At 43.7% G+C, this 19,476-nt stretch overlaps 1 protein-coding gene across 18 annotated transcripts in view; it reads right to left on the bottom strand.

Moving 5' to 3' along the window:
- LOC129850215 (eukaryotic translation initiation factor 4 gamma 3-like) overlaps nucleotides 1-19,476 on the bottom strand; it is a 65,836-nt gene that overhangs the window by 15,989 nt on the left and 30,371 nt on the right. For 11 of the 18 annotated variants that reach the window (XM_055916731.1, XM_055916736.1, XM_055916753.1 and 8 more), the window contains 5 exons: nucleotides 18,738-18,844; nucleotides 13,515-13,649; nucleotides 10,911-11,082; nucleotides 9,956-10,723; nucleotides 9,566-9,654 (listed from right to left, as the gene is read on the bottom strand). In XM_055916731.1, the coding sequence (XP_055772706.1) occupies nucleotides 9,566-9,654; nucleotides 9,956-10,723; nucleotides 10,911-11,082; nucleotides 13,515-13,649; nucleotides 18,738-18,844 (1,271 nt within the window). The remainder of the gene's footprint in view (nucleotides 1-9,565; nucleotides 9,655-9,955; nucleotides 10,724-10,910; nucleotides 11,083-13,514; nucleotides 13,650-18,737; nucleotides 18,845-19,476) is intronic. The other 7 variants (XM_055916737.1, XM_055916755.1, XM_055916773.1 and 4 more) reach the window with 3 other exon arrangements.

The raw sequence follows: 19,476 nt of genomic DNA, 5'->3' as shown, positions 1-19,476 counted from the left end.
AATACCATTTAAATGCAGATGTTTTTTGCATTGGATATATTTACCAAATCAAATGGAGACAGAAGCAAACCTTTTACCTTATAAGTAGAAATAATTGCTAATGATTAAATCCTTCCAATAGAAATAAAAAAAGCTGTTTAGTCACGAATTGAACCTTAATTAAATGAGTTGACTCTTCACATGGGATGATTTCACTGAACAATAAAAGGGAATATTGAATGATCCCCAATGATCCATCGCATCTCCCAAAAACATTTAACATACATCTGCAATACGATATTCTAGAAAGTAAAGCTATGGTTGTCTTCCTCTCAGACTTCCATGTCTTCTCCCTGGACCTCCTCAATGTCTACCTCTTGAACATCAAACTCTGAGACCTCATCTTCACTGTCACTTTCCAACCTTGTTGAGGATGGCTCGTTGTTAGGCTCAAAAAGCCTCAAATTTGCCCGGATGGCCACCAATTTTTCAACCCTTCTATTGGTCAGCCTGTTCCGTGCTTTGGTCTGTGTGTTCCCAAACAAGGGCCAGGTGCCTACTGAGGTGGCTGATGTTGGTAGGATTTGGAGGATGATTGAGGCAACAGGGGAAAGAGCCTCAGCTTCACAAAGTCCCTTCCACCAGGTGGCTGATAAGATGTGTTGGCACGACTGCCATATTGCATCTCCATCCCAAAGCACTTGGAAGTGTACATCGCCAGACTGCCAAGAACCTTGCCCTCGTTCATGCCAAGGTGGTGAGACATTGTAGTGATGACACCATAGGCCTTGTTGATCTCTGCACCAGACAGGATGCTCTTGCCAGCATACTTGGGGTCCAACATGTACGCTGCAACGTGTATGGGCTTCAGGCAGAAGTCTTCATGCTTTTTGATGTATTTCAGAACTGCAGTTTCCTCTGCTTGGAGCAAAGGTGAAGTGGGCAGGGCAGTATGGAGTCGGAACATCAGACAGGATGGCATTGTCTCCCGCAATCCGTGCAATGGCTACTGCTATAGGTTTCAGGCTGCTTACCACTCTCTCCCAAAATACATCATCCAATAGGATCCTCTTGATGGGGCTGTCCATATAGGCAGACTGTGATATGGCCATTTATTGGAGAGACTCCTCCCCCTCCAGGAGACTGTGAAACATGATGACAACACCACCCCAACGGGTGGTGCTCTTATTCTTCTCACTTTGCTTGGTGAGGTAGATTGCTGCTTTAACTTGATGACCCTTCACATACCTAACCATTTCCTTGGCTCTCTTGTAGAGTGTGTCCATTGTTTTCAGTGCCATGATGTTTTTGAGGAGCAGATTCAATGCATGAGCAGCACAGCCAATGGGTGTGATGTGAGGGTAGGACTCCTCCACTTTAGACCAAACAGCCTTCATGTTCGCAGCATTGTCTGTCACCAGTGCAAATACCTTCTGTGGTCCAAGGTCATTGATGACTGCCTTCAGCTCATGTGCAATGTAGAGACCGGTGTGTCTGTTGTTCCTTGTGTCTGTGCTCTTGTAGAATACTGGTTGAGGGGTGGAGATGTAGTTAATTATTCCTTGTCCATGAACATTCGACCACCCATCAGAGATGATTGCAATACAGTCTGGTTTCTCTATGACTTGGTTGACCTTCACTTGAACTCTGTTGAACTCTACATCCAGCAAATTAGTAGAGGGGGGTATGCTGGGTGAAGAACATTCAGAAATCTCTTCCAATACACATTGCCTGTGAGCATCAGAGGTGAACCAGTTGCATACACAGCTCGAGCAAGACATTCATCAGCATTTCTCTGACTACGTTCCTCCATTGAGTCAAAAAAACTTCTGATTCCAGGAGGACCATGAGCTGTTGCTATCGATAAGGTGTCTGATTCATCATTTTCACCTCGAATAGAAGTAGAGGGACTTTTGTCAGAGGTTGCTTGTTGTGAGCGCTGAGGGAACTTTATGCACTTGGCCAGATGATTCTGCATCTTTGTTGCATTCTTCACATATGATTTGGCACAGTATTTGCAAATGTACACAGCTTTTCCTTCTACATTAGCAGCAGTGAAATATATCTCCACACATCAGATAGTGCCCATGGCATTTTCCTGTAAAGATTAGGAAAAAATTTGTAAAAAAACAAACAAATATAAGGATAAATAGTTAAGCAGTTAGATTAAACAACTCCTTTGTAAGATAAATGTTTTAAAATTAAACGTGTATGGAAACAGGTGAATTAACACTCCTCAGTTAGCAGGCTCAAGCAAGCTAAAACCCACATGGTAGCAAGAACTAACTAGCAGAAATTGTTAACACGTTAGAGATGATTTAAACACACTTTGCTGTAGGCTACTATTTACTAGTTAACAATAAATCATGTATGTCATATAAAATATATTCACCCCACCCAGTATTATATTCAAAACTTACCAGAAAGCATGTAGTCCTTGGCTCAGACAGTGTAGTAGTGTGGGCTCAATAGCATCTCATTAGAGTGCAAGATCTTGAGAATCAGCTGTACATGTGATGGAAGAGTGCACTGTGCATGCAAAGGGTTGAAATTCCATTGAATTGGGGATAGTTTAACCAAAATATGCCACAAGACCTAGAATTGCCTTGTGTATCCCACAAAAAAGGTTCACTGTAATAAGCTAACATTTTTTGACGAATTTAAGCAAAATTCCCAAAATTCCAAGGCTTAACTTCCTATGGAAAATTTCAGGGGAAAAGGAAATTTACCGGAAAGTTTGACCCTTTGCTACCCTAGTTATTTGTAACATGTGCTGAATACAACAGGTGTAGACCTTACAGTGAAATGCTTAATTACAAGCTCATAACACTTATTTTTCTTGAAACGACATTGTTGTTTCAGTAAAAAATAAATATAACAAATAGTTAGAGCAGCAGTAAAATAACAGTAGCGAGGTTACAGGGGATTTTTTTTTTTTTTTTTTTTTTTTACCTTTATTTAACTAGCCAAGTCAGTTAAGAACAAATTCTTATTTTCAATGACGGCCTAGGAACAGTGGGTTAACTGCCTGTTCAGGGGCAGAACGACAGATTTGTACCTTGTCAGCTCGGGGATTTGAACTTGCAACCTTCCGGTTACTAGTCCAACGCTCTAACCACTAGGCTACGCTGCCGGATACTGCCGGATACTGGTACAGAGTCAATGTGGGGGGCACAGGTCAGTCGAGGTAATTAAGGTAATATGTAAATCTGGGTAAAGTTAAAATGACTTTGCATAGATAATAACCAGAGAGTAGCAGCAGTGTAAAAGAGGGGGTGGGGACAATGCAAATAGTCTGGATAGCCATTTGATTAGCTGTTCAGGAGTCTTATGGCTTGGGGGTAGATGTTGTTAAGTCTTTTAGACCTAGATTTGGCGCTCCAGTACCGCTTGCCATGCGGTAGCAGAGAGAACAGTCTATGACTAGGGTGGCTGGAGTCTGACAATTGTTTGTGCCTACCTCTGACACCGCCTGGTGTAGAGGTCCTGGATGGCAGGAAGCTTGGCCCCAGTGATGTACTGGGCCGTTCGCACTACCCTCTGTAGTGCCTTGCAGTCGGAGGCCAAGCAGTTGCCATACCAGGCAGTAATGCAACCAGTCAAGATGCTCTCGATGGTGCAGCTGTAGAACCTTTTAAGGATCTGAGGACACATGCCAAATCTTTTCAGTCTGCTGATGGGGAATAGGCTTTGTCGTGCCCTGTTCATGACTGTCTTTGTCTGTTTGGACCATGATAGTTTGTTGGTGATGTGGACACCAAGGAACTTGAAGCTCTCAACGTGCTCCACTACATCACTGTGGATGAGAAAGGGGGCGTGCTCGGTCCTCCTTTCCCTGTTATCCACAATCGATCTCTTGGTCTTGATCACGTTGAGGCAGAGGTTGTTATCCTGGCGCCACACGGCCAGGTCTCTGACCTCTTCCTTATAGGCTGTGTCATCTTTGTCGGCCTACCACTGTTGTGTTGTCCGCAAACTTGATGGTGTTGGAGTCGTGCCTGGCCATGCAGTCATGAGTGAACAGACAGTACAAGAGGGGACTGAGCGCACACCGCTGAGGGGCCCCCGTGTTGAGGATCAGTGTGGCACATGTGTTGTTACCTACCGTCAGGAAGTTCAGGACCCAGTTGCAGAGGGAGGTGTTTAGTCCCAGGGTCCTTAGTTTAGTGATGAGCTTTAAGGGAACTATGGTGTTGAACGCTGAGCTATAGTCAATGAATAGCATTCTCACGTAGGCGTTCCTTTTGTCCAGGTGGGAAAGGGCACTATGGAGTGCAATAGAGATTGTGTCATCTGTGGATCTGTTGGGGCGGAATGCAAATTTTGGAATAATGGTGTTGTGAGCCATGACCAGCCTTTCAAAGCATTTCATGGCTACAGACGTGAGTACTATGGGTCGGTAGTCATTTAGGCAGGTTACCTTAGTGTTCTTGGGCACAGGGACAATGGTGGTCTGCTTGAAACATGTTGTATTACAGACTCGGTCAGGGACAGGTTGAAAATGTCAGTGAAGACACTTGCCAGTTGGTCTACGCATGCTTGGAGTACACGTCCTGTTAATCCGTAGGGCCACGTGAATGTTGACCTGTTTAATTTCTTATGGCTGGGGGCAGTATTGAGTAGCTTGGATGAATAAGGTGCCCAGAGAAAACTGCCTGCTACTCAGCCCCAGAAGCTCAGATATGCATATTATTAGTATATTTGGATAGAAAACACTCTGAAGTTTCTAAAACTGTTTGAATGATGTCTGTGAGTATAAGAGAACTCATATGGCAGGCAAAAACCTGAGAAAAAGGTTTGAGGTTTGTAGTTTTTCAACTCATTGCCCATCAAATATAGTGTGATATTGGTCATATTGCACTTCCTAAGGCTTCCACTAGATGTTAACTTCTTATGGCTGCAGCCCGACGCCGGTACACTTATGACAACAGCCAGCTCAAGTGGAGGACGCGAAATTCAAAATATATATTTTTTTCAATATTTAACTTTCACACATTAACAAGTCCAATACAGCATATGAAAAGGTACACATCTTGTGAATCCATCCAACATGTCCGATTTTTAAAATGTTTTACAGGGAAGACACAGTATGTAAATCTATTAGCTAACCACGTTAGCAAAAGACACCACTTTTTTTTACTCCAACAGTTTTTTACTCCATCAGTAGCTATCACAAATTCGACCAAATAAAGATATAAATAGCCACTAACCAAGAAACAACTTCATCAGATGACAGTCTGATAACATATTTATTGTATAGCATATGTTTTGTTAGAAAAATGTGCATATTTCAGGTATAAATCATAGTTTACATTGCAGCTACAGTCAGAAATTGCACCGAAAGCAGCCATAATAATTACAGGCACCAACGTCAAATACCTAATTACTCATCATAAAACATTTCTGAAAAATACATAGTGTACAGCAAATGAAAGACAGGCATCTTGTGATTCCAGCCAATATTTCCGATTTATTAAGTGTTTTACAGCGGAAAAAAAATGTAGCGTTATATTAGCTTAGCACAATAGCCAGAAACACTTGGGCGCCGGCGACTACGACAGATATATGAAATAACATCATAAATTGGGTCTTACTTTTGCTGATCTTTCATCAGAATGTTGGACAAGGTGTCCTTTGTCCAGAACAGTCGTTGTTTGGATTCAGAACGGACACTTTCCCTCTTCATTTAGCAAGCGCGCTAGCCGGGTGGCACGACACTCTCCATGTCAACAAACGGAAGAGAACGGAACACGGCAAAACTCCCGAAGAAATTTCAATAATCTGATGAAACCATATTGAAAAAACATACTTTACGATGATATGGTGACATGTATCCAATAAAATCAAAGCCTGAGATTGTAGTCGCCTATAACGGCAGCTAAACAAAAGGCAATTCCACTATCCAGCCCGCGCACTTCAGAGTACCGAAAATGGTGGACACGTCATTCCAAGATGATGTGTTCCAACTCAGACCAAGATAATCAACTAATTTCTTCTCTCACAGCCTCTTGACACCCAGAGGAAGGTGTATGACGTGCATGTATACTAATAAGTATTGTGCCCATTTATAGGCAGGAAGAAGAACAGAGCATCGATTTCAGACTTTCCACTTCCGGGTCAGGAAATGTGCTGCAGAATGAGTTCTGTTTCACTCAGAGAAATAATTCAAACGGTTTTAGAAACTAGAGAGTGTTTTCTATCCAATAGTAATAATAATATGCATATTGTACGAGCAAGAATTGAGTACGAGGCCGTTTGAAATGGGCACATTTTATCTGGCTACTCAATACTGCCCCTTGCAGCCCAAACAGGTTAACAGTCTTTAGAACCTTGTTTGATGCCTCTACTGTGAAGGAGGGGGGAATGAGGGCTCTTTGAGTCAGGGGTCTGGCAGAGTGCCATGAGCTGACCATGCGCGTTCACGTGAGAGTTAGCTTGCGTTCCAATTCATTTCTGAAGACAAAAGAATTCTCCGGTTGAAACATTATTGAAGATTTATGATAAAAACATCCTAAAGATTGATTCTATACTTCATTTGACATGTTTCTACGAACTGTAACAGAACTTTTGGACTTTGTCTGCTCGCACCTCATGAATTTGGATTACTGGGCTAAACGCGCAAACAAAAAGGAGGTATTTGGACATAAATGATGTACTTTATCGAACAAATCAAACATTTGTGGAACTGGGATTTCTGGGAGTGCAGTCTGATGAAGATCAAAGGTAAGGCAATATTTATAACGCTATTTCTGACTTTTGTTGACTCCAACATGGTTTTGTTGTCTGAGCGCTGTACTCAGATTATTGCATGGTTTGCTTTTTCCGTAAAGTAAAAAAGAAATATCGGACACAGCAGTTGCATTAAGGAGAAGTATACAGTAATCCCTCGTTTATCGCGGGGGTTACGTTCCGAAAATGACCCGCGATAAGTGAAATCCGCGAAATAGATTTTTTTTTTTTTTTTTTACAATTAGCAACTATTACATGTATACAAATACAGTGACTCACGTGTAGGCCGTTTCACTGCTCTTCAGACTGGGCCGCTGCATCCTGACTGCGCTCTGCAGTGTTCTCTTCTTCTGAAGCCCGCGGTGCAGGTGTGTTTGTTCGGGAGAAGAACATAGTGATAGGCAGCTGTTGTCGCTCTTTTTTCTTCTTTGCAAAAAGATCCTTGTACACCGACATGCCACCATCGATTACGTTGGAGAACTGTAATGAACGGCTCATCAAAGGGTCCCATTCCTCAGCTACTCGCTTAAGTTCAGTGGCCATTCGCACCATGGTTGCTAAGCGACCAAGCGTTAGTCCTTCCTCCTCATCTCTCGTGTCCTCTTCTCCCTCTTCTCTTTCATCGTCGCTTTGTGGCTTTGTCATTTCTGCCAGCTCTGCATCGGTCAGCGGCTGTGCGTCTCCATCAATCAGGGCGTTTATGTCATCCGGACTCATGTCATTAAAGCCGTCTCCTCCAATCTGTTTAGCCAGATTCACAGCTGTTTCTACGGCAGAGTGGTGGACCTCGTCAAGCGAGCCTCCGGTTGCGTTTTGCACTGCCTCTGGCCATAGTTTTTTCCAGCAGGCCTTCAGAGTTTCCGTTTTCATTTCCTGAATGGCCCTCTGAATGTTTTGGAGACACGATGCGATGGTGTATCCACGCCAGTAGTCCTTCAGTGAGAAATCTTGATCCGAGTCCATAGCGTCAACAAGATGTTGCAGGGTGTTGCGCGTATAGAGAGCCTTGAAAGCACGGATGACTCCTTGGTCCATGGGCTGAATCAGGGATGTAGTGTTTGGTGGCAGAAATTCGATTTGCACACCATCATATGCCAAATCATTACCGTGACCTCCGGCGTTGTCAAGGAGCAGAAGCACTTTAAAGTTCAGTCCCTTTCCTCTCAAATAACACTTGACCTCCGGGATGAAACAGTTTTTGAACCAATCCAGATTGAGCGCTTTTGTTATCCAAGCCTTTGCATTGTACATCCAGTAAACAGGCAAATCATCCTTATTTTTGTTTTTCAGCGCCCTGGGATTTTTAGACCTGTAAATCAGCCCCGGTTTAATCATGAAACCTGCGGCATTTCCGCACATAGCCAGGGTCAAACGGTCTTTGTGAACTTTAAATCCTGGGGCTTTGGCTTCTTCCTGCATGATGAAGGTGCGGGAGGGCATTCGTTTCCAAAATAAGGCAGTCTCATCCATGTTAAAAACTTGTTCGGGCTTATATCCCCCCTCAATGATCGCCTTGAATTTATTGTTCACGAAGGCTTCTGCCTCAGCGGTATCCGCAGACGCCATCTCACCGTGCAGACAAACATTTTTAAGTCCAAAGCGTTTCTTAAACTTTTCAAACCAGCCCTGGCTTGCATTAAATGCGCTTGGCACTTTGTCAGCAGCACTTGCTGGGGGCCTGGCATCCTCTCCCACTGTGTCAGCAGCACTTGCTGAGGGCCCGGCATCCTCTCCCTCTTCCCCGTCACTGACAGCAAAGTTTTCATACAGCATTCTCGCTTTTGTGCAGATAACGTTTGTATCCAGGGTTATGTTTTTTTTCCTGCAGTCATTAATCCACAGAGCTAATGCCGTCTCCATCCGTACCATGGTCTTGTTGCGGACAGTTACAACCCTTTTTGCATTCGTATTAAAATTGACTGCTGCTGTCGTCCTTATGTTTTTTTCCTCCTTCTTTATGTAACGAACGGAAGATTCATTGATTCCGTAATGGCGAGCAACGGCTGCATAGCTTTTACCTTCCCTTAGCATGTCCAGAAGTTTAACTTTATCTGAGATAGGTAGCATCTTCCTCCGTTTGGGCCCATCCGCAGGTGCTTTTGTCGGTCCAGGCCGTTTCGTCGACATTATGGGTTTAGGAGATGTTCGAAATTACAAGATAATTTGGCCAACTTAATGTAAATTTGCCAAGCTGTTTTATGTACGTACACATAACTGCACGAGACGACAAAATGATAGCACAATTCGTAGCATGTTTTGATACAAGAAGCGGGAGTGAGTTTTTAGCGAATCAGAATGCAGAGCACAATGCACCAAAAAAAAAAAAAAATGCATTATGAAAATCCGCGAAATAGCGAATCCGCGATAAGTGAACCGCGAAGTGGCGAGGGATCACTGTATCTCTAATTCTGTGCATAACACTTGTATATTATATTAAAGTTTATGATGACTATTTCTGTAAATTGATGTGGCTCTCTGCAAAATCACTGGATGTTTTGGAAGCAAAACATTACTGAACGTAACGCGCCAATGTAAACAGATTTTTGGATATAAATATGAACTTTATCGAACAAAACAGCTGATGCGCTCATACATGCTTCAGTGTTGCTTGCCTCAAAGAGAGCATAGAAGTAATTTAGCTCGTCTGGTAGGCTTGTGTCACTGTGTAGCTCGCGGCTGTGCTTCCTTTTGTAGTCTAATAGTTTGCAAGCCCTGCCACATCTGACGAGCGTTAGAGCCGGTGTAGTACGATTCAATCTTAGTGCTGTATTGACACTTTGCCTGTTTGATGGTTTGTCTGAAGGCATAGCAGGATGTGCACCCCCACATAGAGTGAATAGAAAGCATCATTGCTTACCTCAGTCTCCCTCTGTGATGCATCTCCAACAGGACTCCCTTCATTTGGTTTCTTCCAGGTCTTTGGTGTAGCAGAAGCAGTCTGACATACTGCAGAGAAAACAGCAGCAAATACATTTTGAAGTCAGCTATAGGCTGGGGATTTACCCCAAATTGCTTCCATTAAATATCAATGACTACACTTATTATACTAGCAGAAAAGTGGCCTTCTCCCCAGAGTAAAAATTAAATCCAGGGTTTAGTGTAAACACTGTGCTGTTCTCAGCAGTCAGCATTGAGTTCAGTCTGGCTGATCCAAGTCTTGTCTATCAGCAACCTTTAACTGTTTATTTATAGTATACACACATAGGCATCCATGCTGTCATGTCTGTATCCATGGCTATGCACATACCTGTAGTGGGACTCTTTCTGAAAAGGGCTTGTAGCTGTGGTTCAAGCTTGCTGTTTGGTGTGATGAGAGTCTCTGTCCCTGCTTTGAAAGGGATGTCTTTAGTGTCAGAGAGCTTGCTGGTCTCTGCTGTGGCCTGCACTAGCGGCGGAAGGCCTGGGGGAGGCGCTGGAACAGCAGGCGCAGGGCTGGAGGTCAGAGTGACTGGCATTACAGTGATTGGTGCGATAGGGTCTATGACAGCAGGGGGCATCTCTGCCCTCACCTCACTGGGCACAGCCTCACTGCAGTCTTCTCTAGAGGCCGGGGCTGAAGCCTGGGGCTGGGTTGGGGATAGGGAGGGAGCAAGGGGGGCGGGCTCCTGAGACTGGGTGTCCATCTCAGCCCCAGTGTCAGCATGGCCATTCAAAGCCTTAGGGGTTAGGGCTGGTGAAGCAGCCAGGGTGCGTGGGGCTTCTGGAAGAAGTTCCTCTGTGTTTGAGGTCTGGGACTGAGTCGTGAGTGGCAGGTGCTTGGGGTCCGCTGCAGAGGAGGGAGGGGGAGCAGTGGGCTCCACGGCAGAGGGCTGCTCAATGGGGCCGGCAACAGGAAGAGGGGCCGGGATGGGGGAAACCACCACTGGGGCTGGGAAGGGAAGCTCTGGATCCAAGTGGGGAGAGGGAGCAGTTACAGGTGCACTGGCCTCTCGCCTTTCCAATGAAGGTTCTGATTGACCAAGCCCGGGAGAGGAAGACTTCTGGACAAGCGGCTCCAATTTTGGCTTATCATCTACTGGAAAAGAGAACGGATAACATAGACATTAAACACAAAAGAAAACACAATTCTTTGTGCCAATCTCTTAACTGAGTCAACATTCAGGTTCTAAAAAACGTTTTATTCCTCAGGCCGCTGCTCTCAAAGCAGGGATGTATTCTGCCTGAAGGATGGTGGGGTGAGGGCCGGGGGTAGAGGGTCAGACCTGGCCCTGGCTTGCTGGCTGCAGCCCCAGGCGTGAGCTGCTGCTGGGGGAGCTCCAGGCTGTAGGCTGAGTTGGCCTGGCCCTGGCCTTGCTCCGGAGTATGGCTGCCACCCGGCTGCTGCTGCGATTTGAGGTAGAAAATGTGAGGATAATGAGGGTGCGTCCATAAAAACTAGCAACACAGACAGACAAATAAGCACAAAAATAGAATTAAGCGGAAATAAGGATACCAGTGGTTATGGTTAGATACATTAGCCAAGGAAAAGACAGGGGGAGACAAGCAAGGAGACAGCAACCAAGGAAAGCAGGCAAAAGGGAGGAAAGGAGAAGAAGCAAAAAGAACGTGCAAGAGTAGGGGAGGTGGAGTGCGAATGACAGGGAAATTGAGGCACACAAGGTTAAACAAAGCAAAAGAAGGGAGAGTAAAAAGAAAATGGACAAAACACAGAGAGGAGAGAATGTTAAAGTCCAAGGAGAGGACAGGGAGGAAGTGTCACAAAAGCTTTCCCTCCACAGAATCCAGAACAAGAACTGTAACTTAAAGATAGCCTATTTCTATAGACGGGTTGGTTGTTTAACAACAACTGACTTGTACGCAACTATGGGGCAATACAGACGGGGTTGGCTTAAATTGTTGACAACATGTCAACTATAATTCGTTGACAACATTGTAAACTATAATGTTTATTAAGAATATAAATATATTTGCACAACGAGCACTTGTCTCAAATACATCGTGACAGTTATTGGTTGGCAAGCTAGCCAATTTGAGTCATATTAGTAGTATAGACGTGACATCAGTCAAAACACCTCAAAACAAGACATGGTATCAAGAACAAGATAAAACCTACGACTCCCCACATGTCAGCTTCTTGTCATTGTTGCTAGCTATCTGACCACCCAAAATCACAACACTCAGACTTCTCAGACTTCTGCCCCATTGAAGCGTGAGCATAGTTTGTGACGTTGTCAGCTAACCCATCTATTAAAATTCTCAGCAATGACTCATTTTGTTTGAATCAATGAAGTATAGAATCTTATTTTGGATTCATCATGGAGGGACAAAAAGCATAAACGATATGTTCCACAACAACATTTACTGCACAAGTGAGGGAGGAGATATAGTGATACATGCAGGTAGGTACTAATAATAGGTAATATATATATATATATTTTTTTTTTAATATATTTTTTTATTTATTAGACATGTGTGTAAGCCATATACAGTGGGGCAAAAAGTATTTAGTCAGCCATCAATTGTGCAAGTTCTCCCACTTAAAAAGATGAGAGGGGCCTGTAATTTTCATCATAGGTACACTTCAACAATGACAGACAAAATGAGAGAAAAAAATCCAGAAAATCACATTGTAGGATTTTTTATGAATTTATTTGCAAATTACGGTGGAAAATAAGTATTTGGTCAATAACAAAAGTTTATCTCAATACTTTGTTATATACCCTTTGTTGGCAATGACAGAGGTCAAACGTTTTCTGTAAGTCTTCACACACTGTTGCTGGTATTTTGGCCCATTCCTCCATGCAGATCTCCTCTAGAGCAGTGATGTTTTTGGGCTGTTGCTGGGCAACACGGACTTTCAACTCCCTCCAAAGATTTTCTATGGGGTTGAGATCTGGAGACTGGCTAGGCCACTCCAGGACCTTGAAATGCTTCTTACGAAGCCACTCCTTCGTTGCCCGGGCGGTGTGTTTGGGATCATTGTCATGCTGAAAGACCCAGCCACGTTTCATCTTCAATGCCCTTGCTGATGGAAGGTTTTCACTCAAAATCTCACGATACATTGCCCCATTCATTCTTTCCTTTACACGGATCAGTCGTCCTGGTCCCTTTGCAGAAAAACAGCCCCAAAGCATGATGACTTTTGTTATTGACCAAATACTTATTTTCCACCGTAATTTGCAAATAAATTCATAAAAAATCCTACAATGTGATTTTCTGGATTTTTTTTCCCTCATTTTGTTTGTCATGGTTGAAGTGTACCTATGATGAAAATTACAGGCCCCTCATCTTTTTAAGTGGGAGAACTTGCACAATTGGTGGCTGACTAAATACTTTTTTGCCCCACTGTATCTGTGTGTCAAAGATGACTATGATAACACATTTACTATGAACAACGAAAGTGTTTAGATCACTTTTGTAAAATAGCCATGGTTGTCTGTTACTCAAATTGGATAGCAAAGGTTGTGAAGGCGAGGCCAGATAAGGCCAGGTGAGTGTTTGGGCCTAGTTGCAGAGCAATGGGTGGGGGGCAGGGAGTAAGGGACAGTGGCTGAAGTCTGAGTGGCTGGCTGTGTCTAACGCAGCATGGCAGAGGATGGATTGCAAACACAGAAAATGTGCTGTGCCTGCATGCATGGCTCTGTCTGTCGTGGTGCCAAAGCCCTGGTGGCTTAATTGCCTGTTCCCTCCCAACACCAAGCAATTTGCCCATGGCACAGATTACACAGACATGGGTGACAGGCTAACAGCTCAGTGGGCCAGTGGCATACAATGGCAACCTGTGTGTGTGTGTGTGTGTGTGCGTGTCTGCGTGCGAGAGAAAATAAGCTGAATATCAGGCAGCATGAGAGAAGATGTGTCCTTACTTGCGGAGGGGTGGGGGTGGAGGAGGGCCGTCCGACAGGGGGGGTTGGATTTCGGCTCCCTGTGCCCCCTGCCATGATCTCCTCTGTGATGTCCCTGCCACCCTGGTTGGGATCCCGGATACGGATCTGGGAGGACAATGATACGAAAGGAGCGGCATCTCACTAAAGTGCCAGCGTTTCAGAGCAACCCTCACTCAGCCATTCAAAACAGTGAGTGTGTTGTGTACAGGAGTGCATCTGTGACCAAAAGTTTGACATTCTTATTCAGCTTGTACAAATGTAGAGAGAAAAAGCTTATCAGTATTTCAGCAGAGGCACTTGAAAGGGTTTCTGGCAAGATAATATATTTTCATGTGAGTCTTAACAAGTGGGTCATAAGAGTCCAAACGGAACAGCACTATATTTCTGAATACCTTAAAGTTTCCCACTGGCCCTGGATCAAAGGTTCTCTGGCAGAAGAATAAACACTAGAAGCGCAGAGGCAGTCATTTTGACAGCATATTAATTTAAAATTAAAATACCTCTGCCATTTTTAAAGTCATGCCACCTCTGCCCTGGACTTTTCCTAAATACGCTTATTTAACACATGTATGTTGTTAGAATTTCGATATCAATGTGTGTTATAAGAAGTTAAGAGGACAGATCATCCCTTCCCCTTGCCACCCCTCATTAACCAGCAGTCAGCCTGCACAGCCAATGATAGCTAGGGTTGCAAAGGGCTGGACATTTTCCATGGGAAGTTAAGCCTTGGAATTTCGGGAATTTTGCATAAACTCATCAAAAAAGTTATATTATAACAGTGAACCTTTTTTTGTGGGATACACAAGGAAATTCTAGGACTTGTGGCATATTTTGGTTAAACTATCCCCAATTCAATGGAATTTCAACCCTCTGCATGCACATTGCACTCTTCCATCACATGTACAGCTGATTCTCAAGATCTTGCACTCTAATGAGATGCTATTGAGCCCACACTACTACACTGTCTGAGCCAAGGACTACATGCTTTCTGGTAAGTTTTGAATACTGGGTGGGGTGAATATATTTTATATGACATACATTAATTTTTGTTAACTAGTAAATAGTAGCCTACAGAAAAGTGTGTTTAAATCATCTCTAACGTGTTAACAATTTCTGCTAGTTAGTTCTTGCTACCATGTGGGTTTTAGCTTGCTTGAGCCTGCTAACCGAGGAGTGTTAATTCACCTGTTTCCATACACGTTTAATTTTAAAACATTTATCTTACAAAGGAGTTGTTTAATCTAACTGCTTAACTATTTATCCTTATATTTGTTTGTTTTTTTACAAATTTTTTCCTAATCTTTACAGGAAAATGCCATGGGCACTATCTGATGTGTGGAGACATTTCACTGCTGCTAATGTAGAAGGAAAAGCTGTGTACATTTGCAAATACTGTGCCAAATCATATGTGAAGAATGCAACAAAGATGCAGAATCATCTGGCCAAGTGCATAAAGTTCCCTCAGCGCTCACAACAAGCAACCTCTGACAAAAGTCCCTCTACTTCTATTCGAGGTGAAAATGATGAATCAGACACCTTATCGATAGCAACAGCTCATGGTCCTCCTGGAATCAGAAGTTTTTTTGACTCAATGGAGGAACGTAGTCAGAGAAATGCTGATGAATGTCTTGCTCGAGCTGTGTATGCAACTGGTTCACCTCTGATGCTCACAGGCAATGTGTATTGGAAGAGATTTCTGAATGTTCTTCACCCAGCATACCCCCCTCTACTAATTTGCTGGATGTAGAGTTCAACAGAGTTCAAGTGAAGGTCAACCAAGTCATAGAGAAAGCAGAATGTATTGCAATCATCTCTGATGGGTGGACGAATGTTCATGGACAAGGAATAATTAACTACATCTCCACCCCTCAACCAGTATTCTACAAGAGCACAGACACAAGGGACAACAGACACACCGGTCTCTACATTGCACATGAGCTGAAGGCAGTCATCAATGACCTTGGACCACAGAATGTATTTGCACTGGTGACAGACAATGCTGCAAACATGAAGGCTGTTTGGTCTAAAGTGGAGGAGTCCTACCCTCACATCACACCCATTGGCTATGCTGCTCATGCATTGAATCTGCTCCTCAAAAACATCATGGCACTGAAAACAATGGACACACTCTACAAGAGAGCCAAGGAAATGGTTAGGTATGTGAAGGGTCATCAAGTTAAAGCAGCAATCTACCTCACCAAGCAAAGTGAGAAGAATAAGAGCACCACCCGTTGGGGTGGTGTTGTCATCATGTTTCACAGTCTCCTGGAGGGGGAGGAGTCTCTCCAATAAATGGCCATATCACAGTCTGCCGATATGGACAGCCCCATCAAGAGGATCCTATTGGATGATGTATTTTGGGAGAGAGTGGTAAGCAGCCTGAAACCTATAGCAGTAGCCATTGCACGGATTGCGGGAGACAATGCCATCCTGTCTGATGTTCCGACTCCATACTGCCCTGCCCACTTCACCTTTGCTCCAAGCAGAGGAAACTGCAGTTCTGAAATACATCAAAAAGCATGAAGACTTCTGCCTGAAGCCCATACACGTTGCAGCGTACACGTTGGACCCCAAGTATGCTGGCAAGAGCATCCTGTCTGGTGCAGAGATCAACAAGGCCTATGGTGTCATCACTACAATGTCTCACCACCTTGGCATGAACGAGGGCAAGGTTCTTGGCAGTCTGGCGATGTACACTTCCAAGCAAGTGCTTTGGGATGGAGATGCAATACGGCAGTCGTGCCAACACATCTCATCAGCCACCTGGTGGAAGGGACTTTGTGAAGCTGAGGCTCTTTCCCCTGTTGCCTCAACCATCCTCCAAATCCCACCAACATCAGCCACCTCAGTAGGCACCTGGTCCTTGTTTGGGAACACACAGACCAAACAGGCTGACCAATACAAGGGTTGAAAAATTGGTGGCCATCCGGGCAAATTTGAGGCTTTTTGAGCCTAACAACGAGCCATCCTCAACAAGGTTGGAAAGTGACAGTGAAGATGAGGTCTCAGAGTTTGATGTTCAAGAGGTGGACATTGAGGAGGTCCAGGGAGAAGACATGGAAGCCTGAGAGGAAGACATCAAAACTTTAGTTTAGTTTATCATTTTACAGATGTATGTTGAAAACCTTTTTTGGGTGATGCAATGGATCATTGGGGACCATTCAATATTCCCTTTCTTTTATTGTTCAGTGAAATCATCCCATGTGAAGAGTCAACTAATCCAAAATTAAATCTAGAATCTGCTTCCTCTTTCGCAACAAAGCCTCTTTCATTAATGCTGCCAAACATACCCTCGTAAAACTGACTATCCTACTGATCCTTGACCTCAGCGATGTAATTTACCAAATAGCCTCCAATACTCTACTCAGCAAACTGGATGCAGTCTATCACAGTGCCATCCGTTTTATCACCAAAGTCCCATATACTACCCACCACTGCGACCTGTATGCTCTTGTTGGCTGGCCCTCGCTACATATTCATTGCCAAACCCCCTGGCTCCAGGTCATCTATAAATCTTTGCTAGGAAAAGCCCCACCTTATCTCAGCTCACCATAGCAACACCCACCCGCAGCACACGCTCCAGCAGGTATAATTCACTGGTCATCCCCAAAGCCAACACTTCCTTTGGCCGCCTTTCCTTCCAGTTCTCTGCTGCCAATGACTGGAAAAAATTGCAAAAATCACTGAAGCTGGAGTCTTATATCTCCCTCTCTAACTTTAAGCATCAGCTGTCAGAGCAGCTTACCTGTCACTGTACACAGCCAATCTGTAAATAGCACACACAACTACCTCATCCCCATATTGTTATGTATCTTCTTGCTCTTTTGCACCCCAGTATCTCTACTTGCACATCATCATCTGCACATCTATCACTCTAGTGTAATGCTAAAATTGTAATTATTTTGCCTCCATGGCCTGTTTATTGCCTTACCTCCCTACATTTGCACACTGTACATAGATTTTTCTATTGTTGTATTGACTGTACGTTCGTTTGTGTACTCTTGTTTTTTTAATTGAAGTTCAATTCGTAATGAAATTGTTTCTTTTTTCCTATTGGAAGGATTTAATCATTTGCAATTATGTCTACTTATGATAAGATAAGTTATGTTTCTGTCTCCATATGACATGGTAAATATATCAAATGCAAAAAAAATCTACATTTAAATGGTATTAATATTAACTGGCATATATTTCTGTTAATTCCCATATATTCCCACGGAAAGTTTCCACCTCTGAATATTCCACTAAAATGTGCAACCCTAATGATGGCCACTCGAAACTACACCAACACCCCATTGAAACTAATTTCACATATAGAGTTAGCCTTAAGACAAGATTAAATTGACAATCATCAATTGTCAAACTGTATATGAAGCGCAGCTTGTAATTGACCGAGGCAGGGAAATGGAGCAACAAAAGTGACTTCTTCAAATCCTCCTAGTCACATGCAGGTAAGACATTTTGATTTCTATATAGTATCTGAAAAAGCAGATTCTGGAGGTTTCAACAATGTTTACCTTTGCCCAAAAAAAACTCAAATTTGAAGAGATGAGCGCCATTTCAAAATATTAAGAATAACAGCTATTCCAGGCGCTTCACGAATGAGCATGCAGCAGCAGACGGCCTACAGTAACAAACTAATCAAAATGATATTGTGTTCTTTGAAATAACCAAAACCTTTATAAACACAACCAAATTATTATTTTTTCGATGGCATATATGAAATGTATTTATTAATGTTAGAATGTTACAGTCAAAATGACTGCTAATAGGCTCAAAGTGGGGTCCCTCGAGGCCGAGCTCCCAAGCGTCAGAGCTAGATTAAGGCCTGGCATACATTTCAAACCAACCCTCCTTCCACACACAGAAACACTCTCCTGGCAGCCTTGATCTAAAATCAACCCGTCATCCCTCATATACTTTCTCTGTAAAATAATGAATGCGTTTTAAAATTTAACTCAAAAAGGCTGATGGATCCAGAAGTGTCTCTTATCAGAAACATCAGGGATCATTTCTCATATCCTCTCACAGTATGCATATGGAAATAGAAAAGCTGGTGTGTAACTGAGCAGATGGCATCTACTAGTGTGTGTATCTGTATGTGTATGCTTACATACATGGGGAGTGTATGATAGGAAAATGTTTGGTAGACCATGGCATATGTGTGTCTGTGTGGAGACGGCAGCGTGCTGAGATACTCACTGGTTTCTTCTCACGCTTGGCTGGTGGAGGTTGCTGCGGTGTAGGCACTATGATGGAGGGTGAGGGGGGGTACACCTGCTGTCCTGGATAGTATTGAGGTCCAGGAGCTTTGTCAGGGAGGACAAAGAAAAGGGTAAGCAGAGTACAGTATATATATATACACTGCTCAAAAAAATAAAGGGAACACTTAAACAACACAATGTAACTCCAAGTCAATCACACTTCTGTGAAATCAAACTGTCCACTTAGGAAGCAACACAAATGCACATTTGTGGCCTGCTGGAGGTCATTTTGCAGGGCGCTGGCAGTGCACCTCCTTGCACAAAGGCGGAGGTAGCGGTCCTGCTGCTGGGTTGTTGCCCTCCTACGGCCTCCTCCACGTCTCCTGATGTACTGGCCTGTCTCCTGGTAGCGCCTCCATGCTCTGGACACTACGCTGACAGACACAGCAAACCTTTTTGCCACAGCTCGCATTGATGCGCCATCCTGGATGAACTGCACTACCTGAGCCACTTGTGTGGGTTGTAGACTCCGTCTCATGCTACCCCTAGAGTGAGAGCACCGCCAGCATTCAAAAGTGACCAAAACATCAGCCAGGAAGCATAGGAACTGAGAAGTGGTCTGTGGTCACCACCTGCAGAATCACTCCTTTTTTGGGGGTGTCTTGCTAATTGCCTATAATTTCCACCTTTTGTCTATTCCATTTGCACAACAGCATGTGAAATGTATTGTCAATCAG

This window comes from Salvelinus fontinalis, chromosome 3, assembly GCF_029448725.1.
Source record: "Salvelinus fontinalis isolate EN_2023a chromosome 3, ASM2944872v1, whole genome shotgun sequence".
Taxonomy (NCBI): domain Eukaryota; kingdom Metazoa; phylum Chordata; class Actinopteri; order Salmoniformes; family Salmonidae; genus Salvelinus; species Salvelinus fontinalis.
This window is presented reverse-complemented; position numbering and strand designations above follow the sequence as displayed.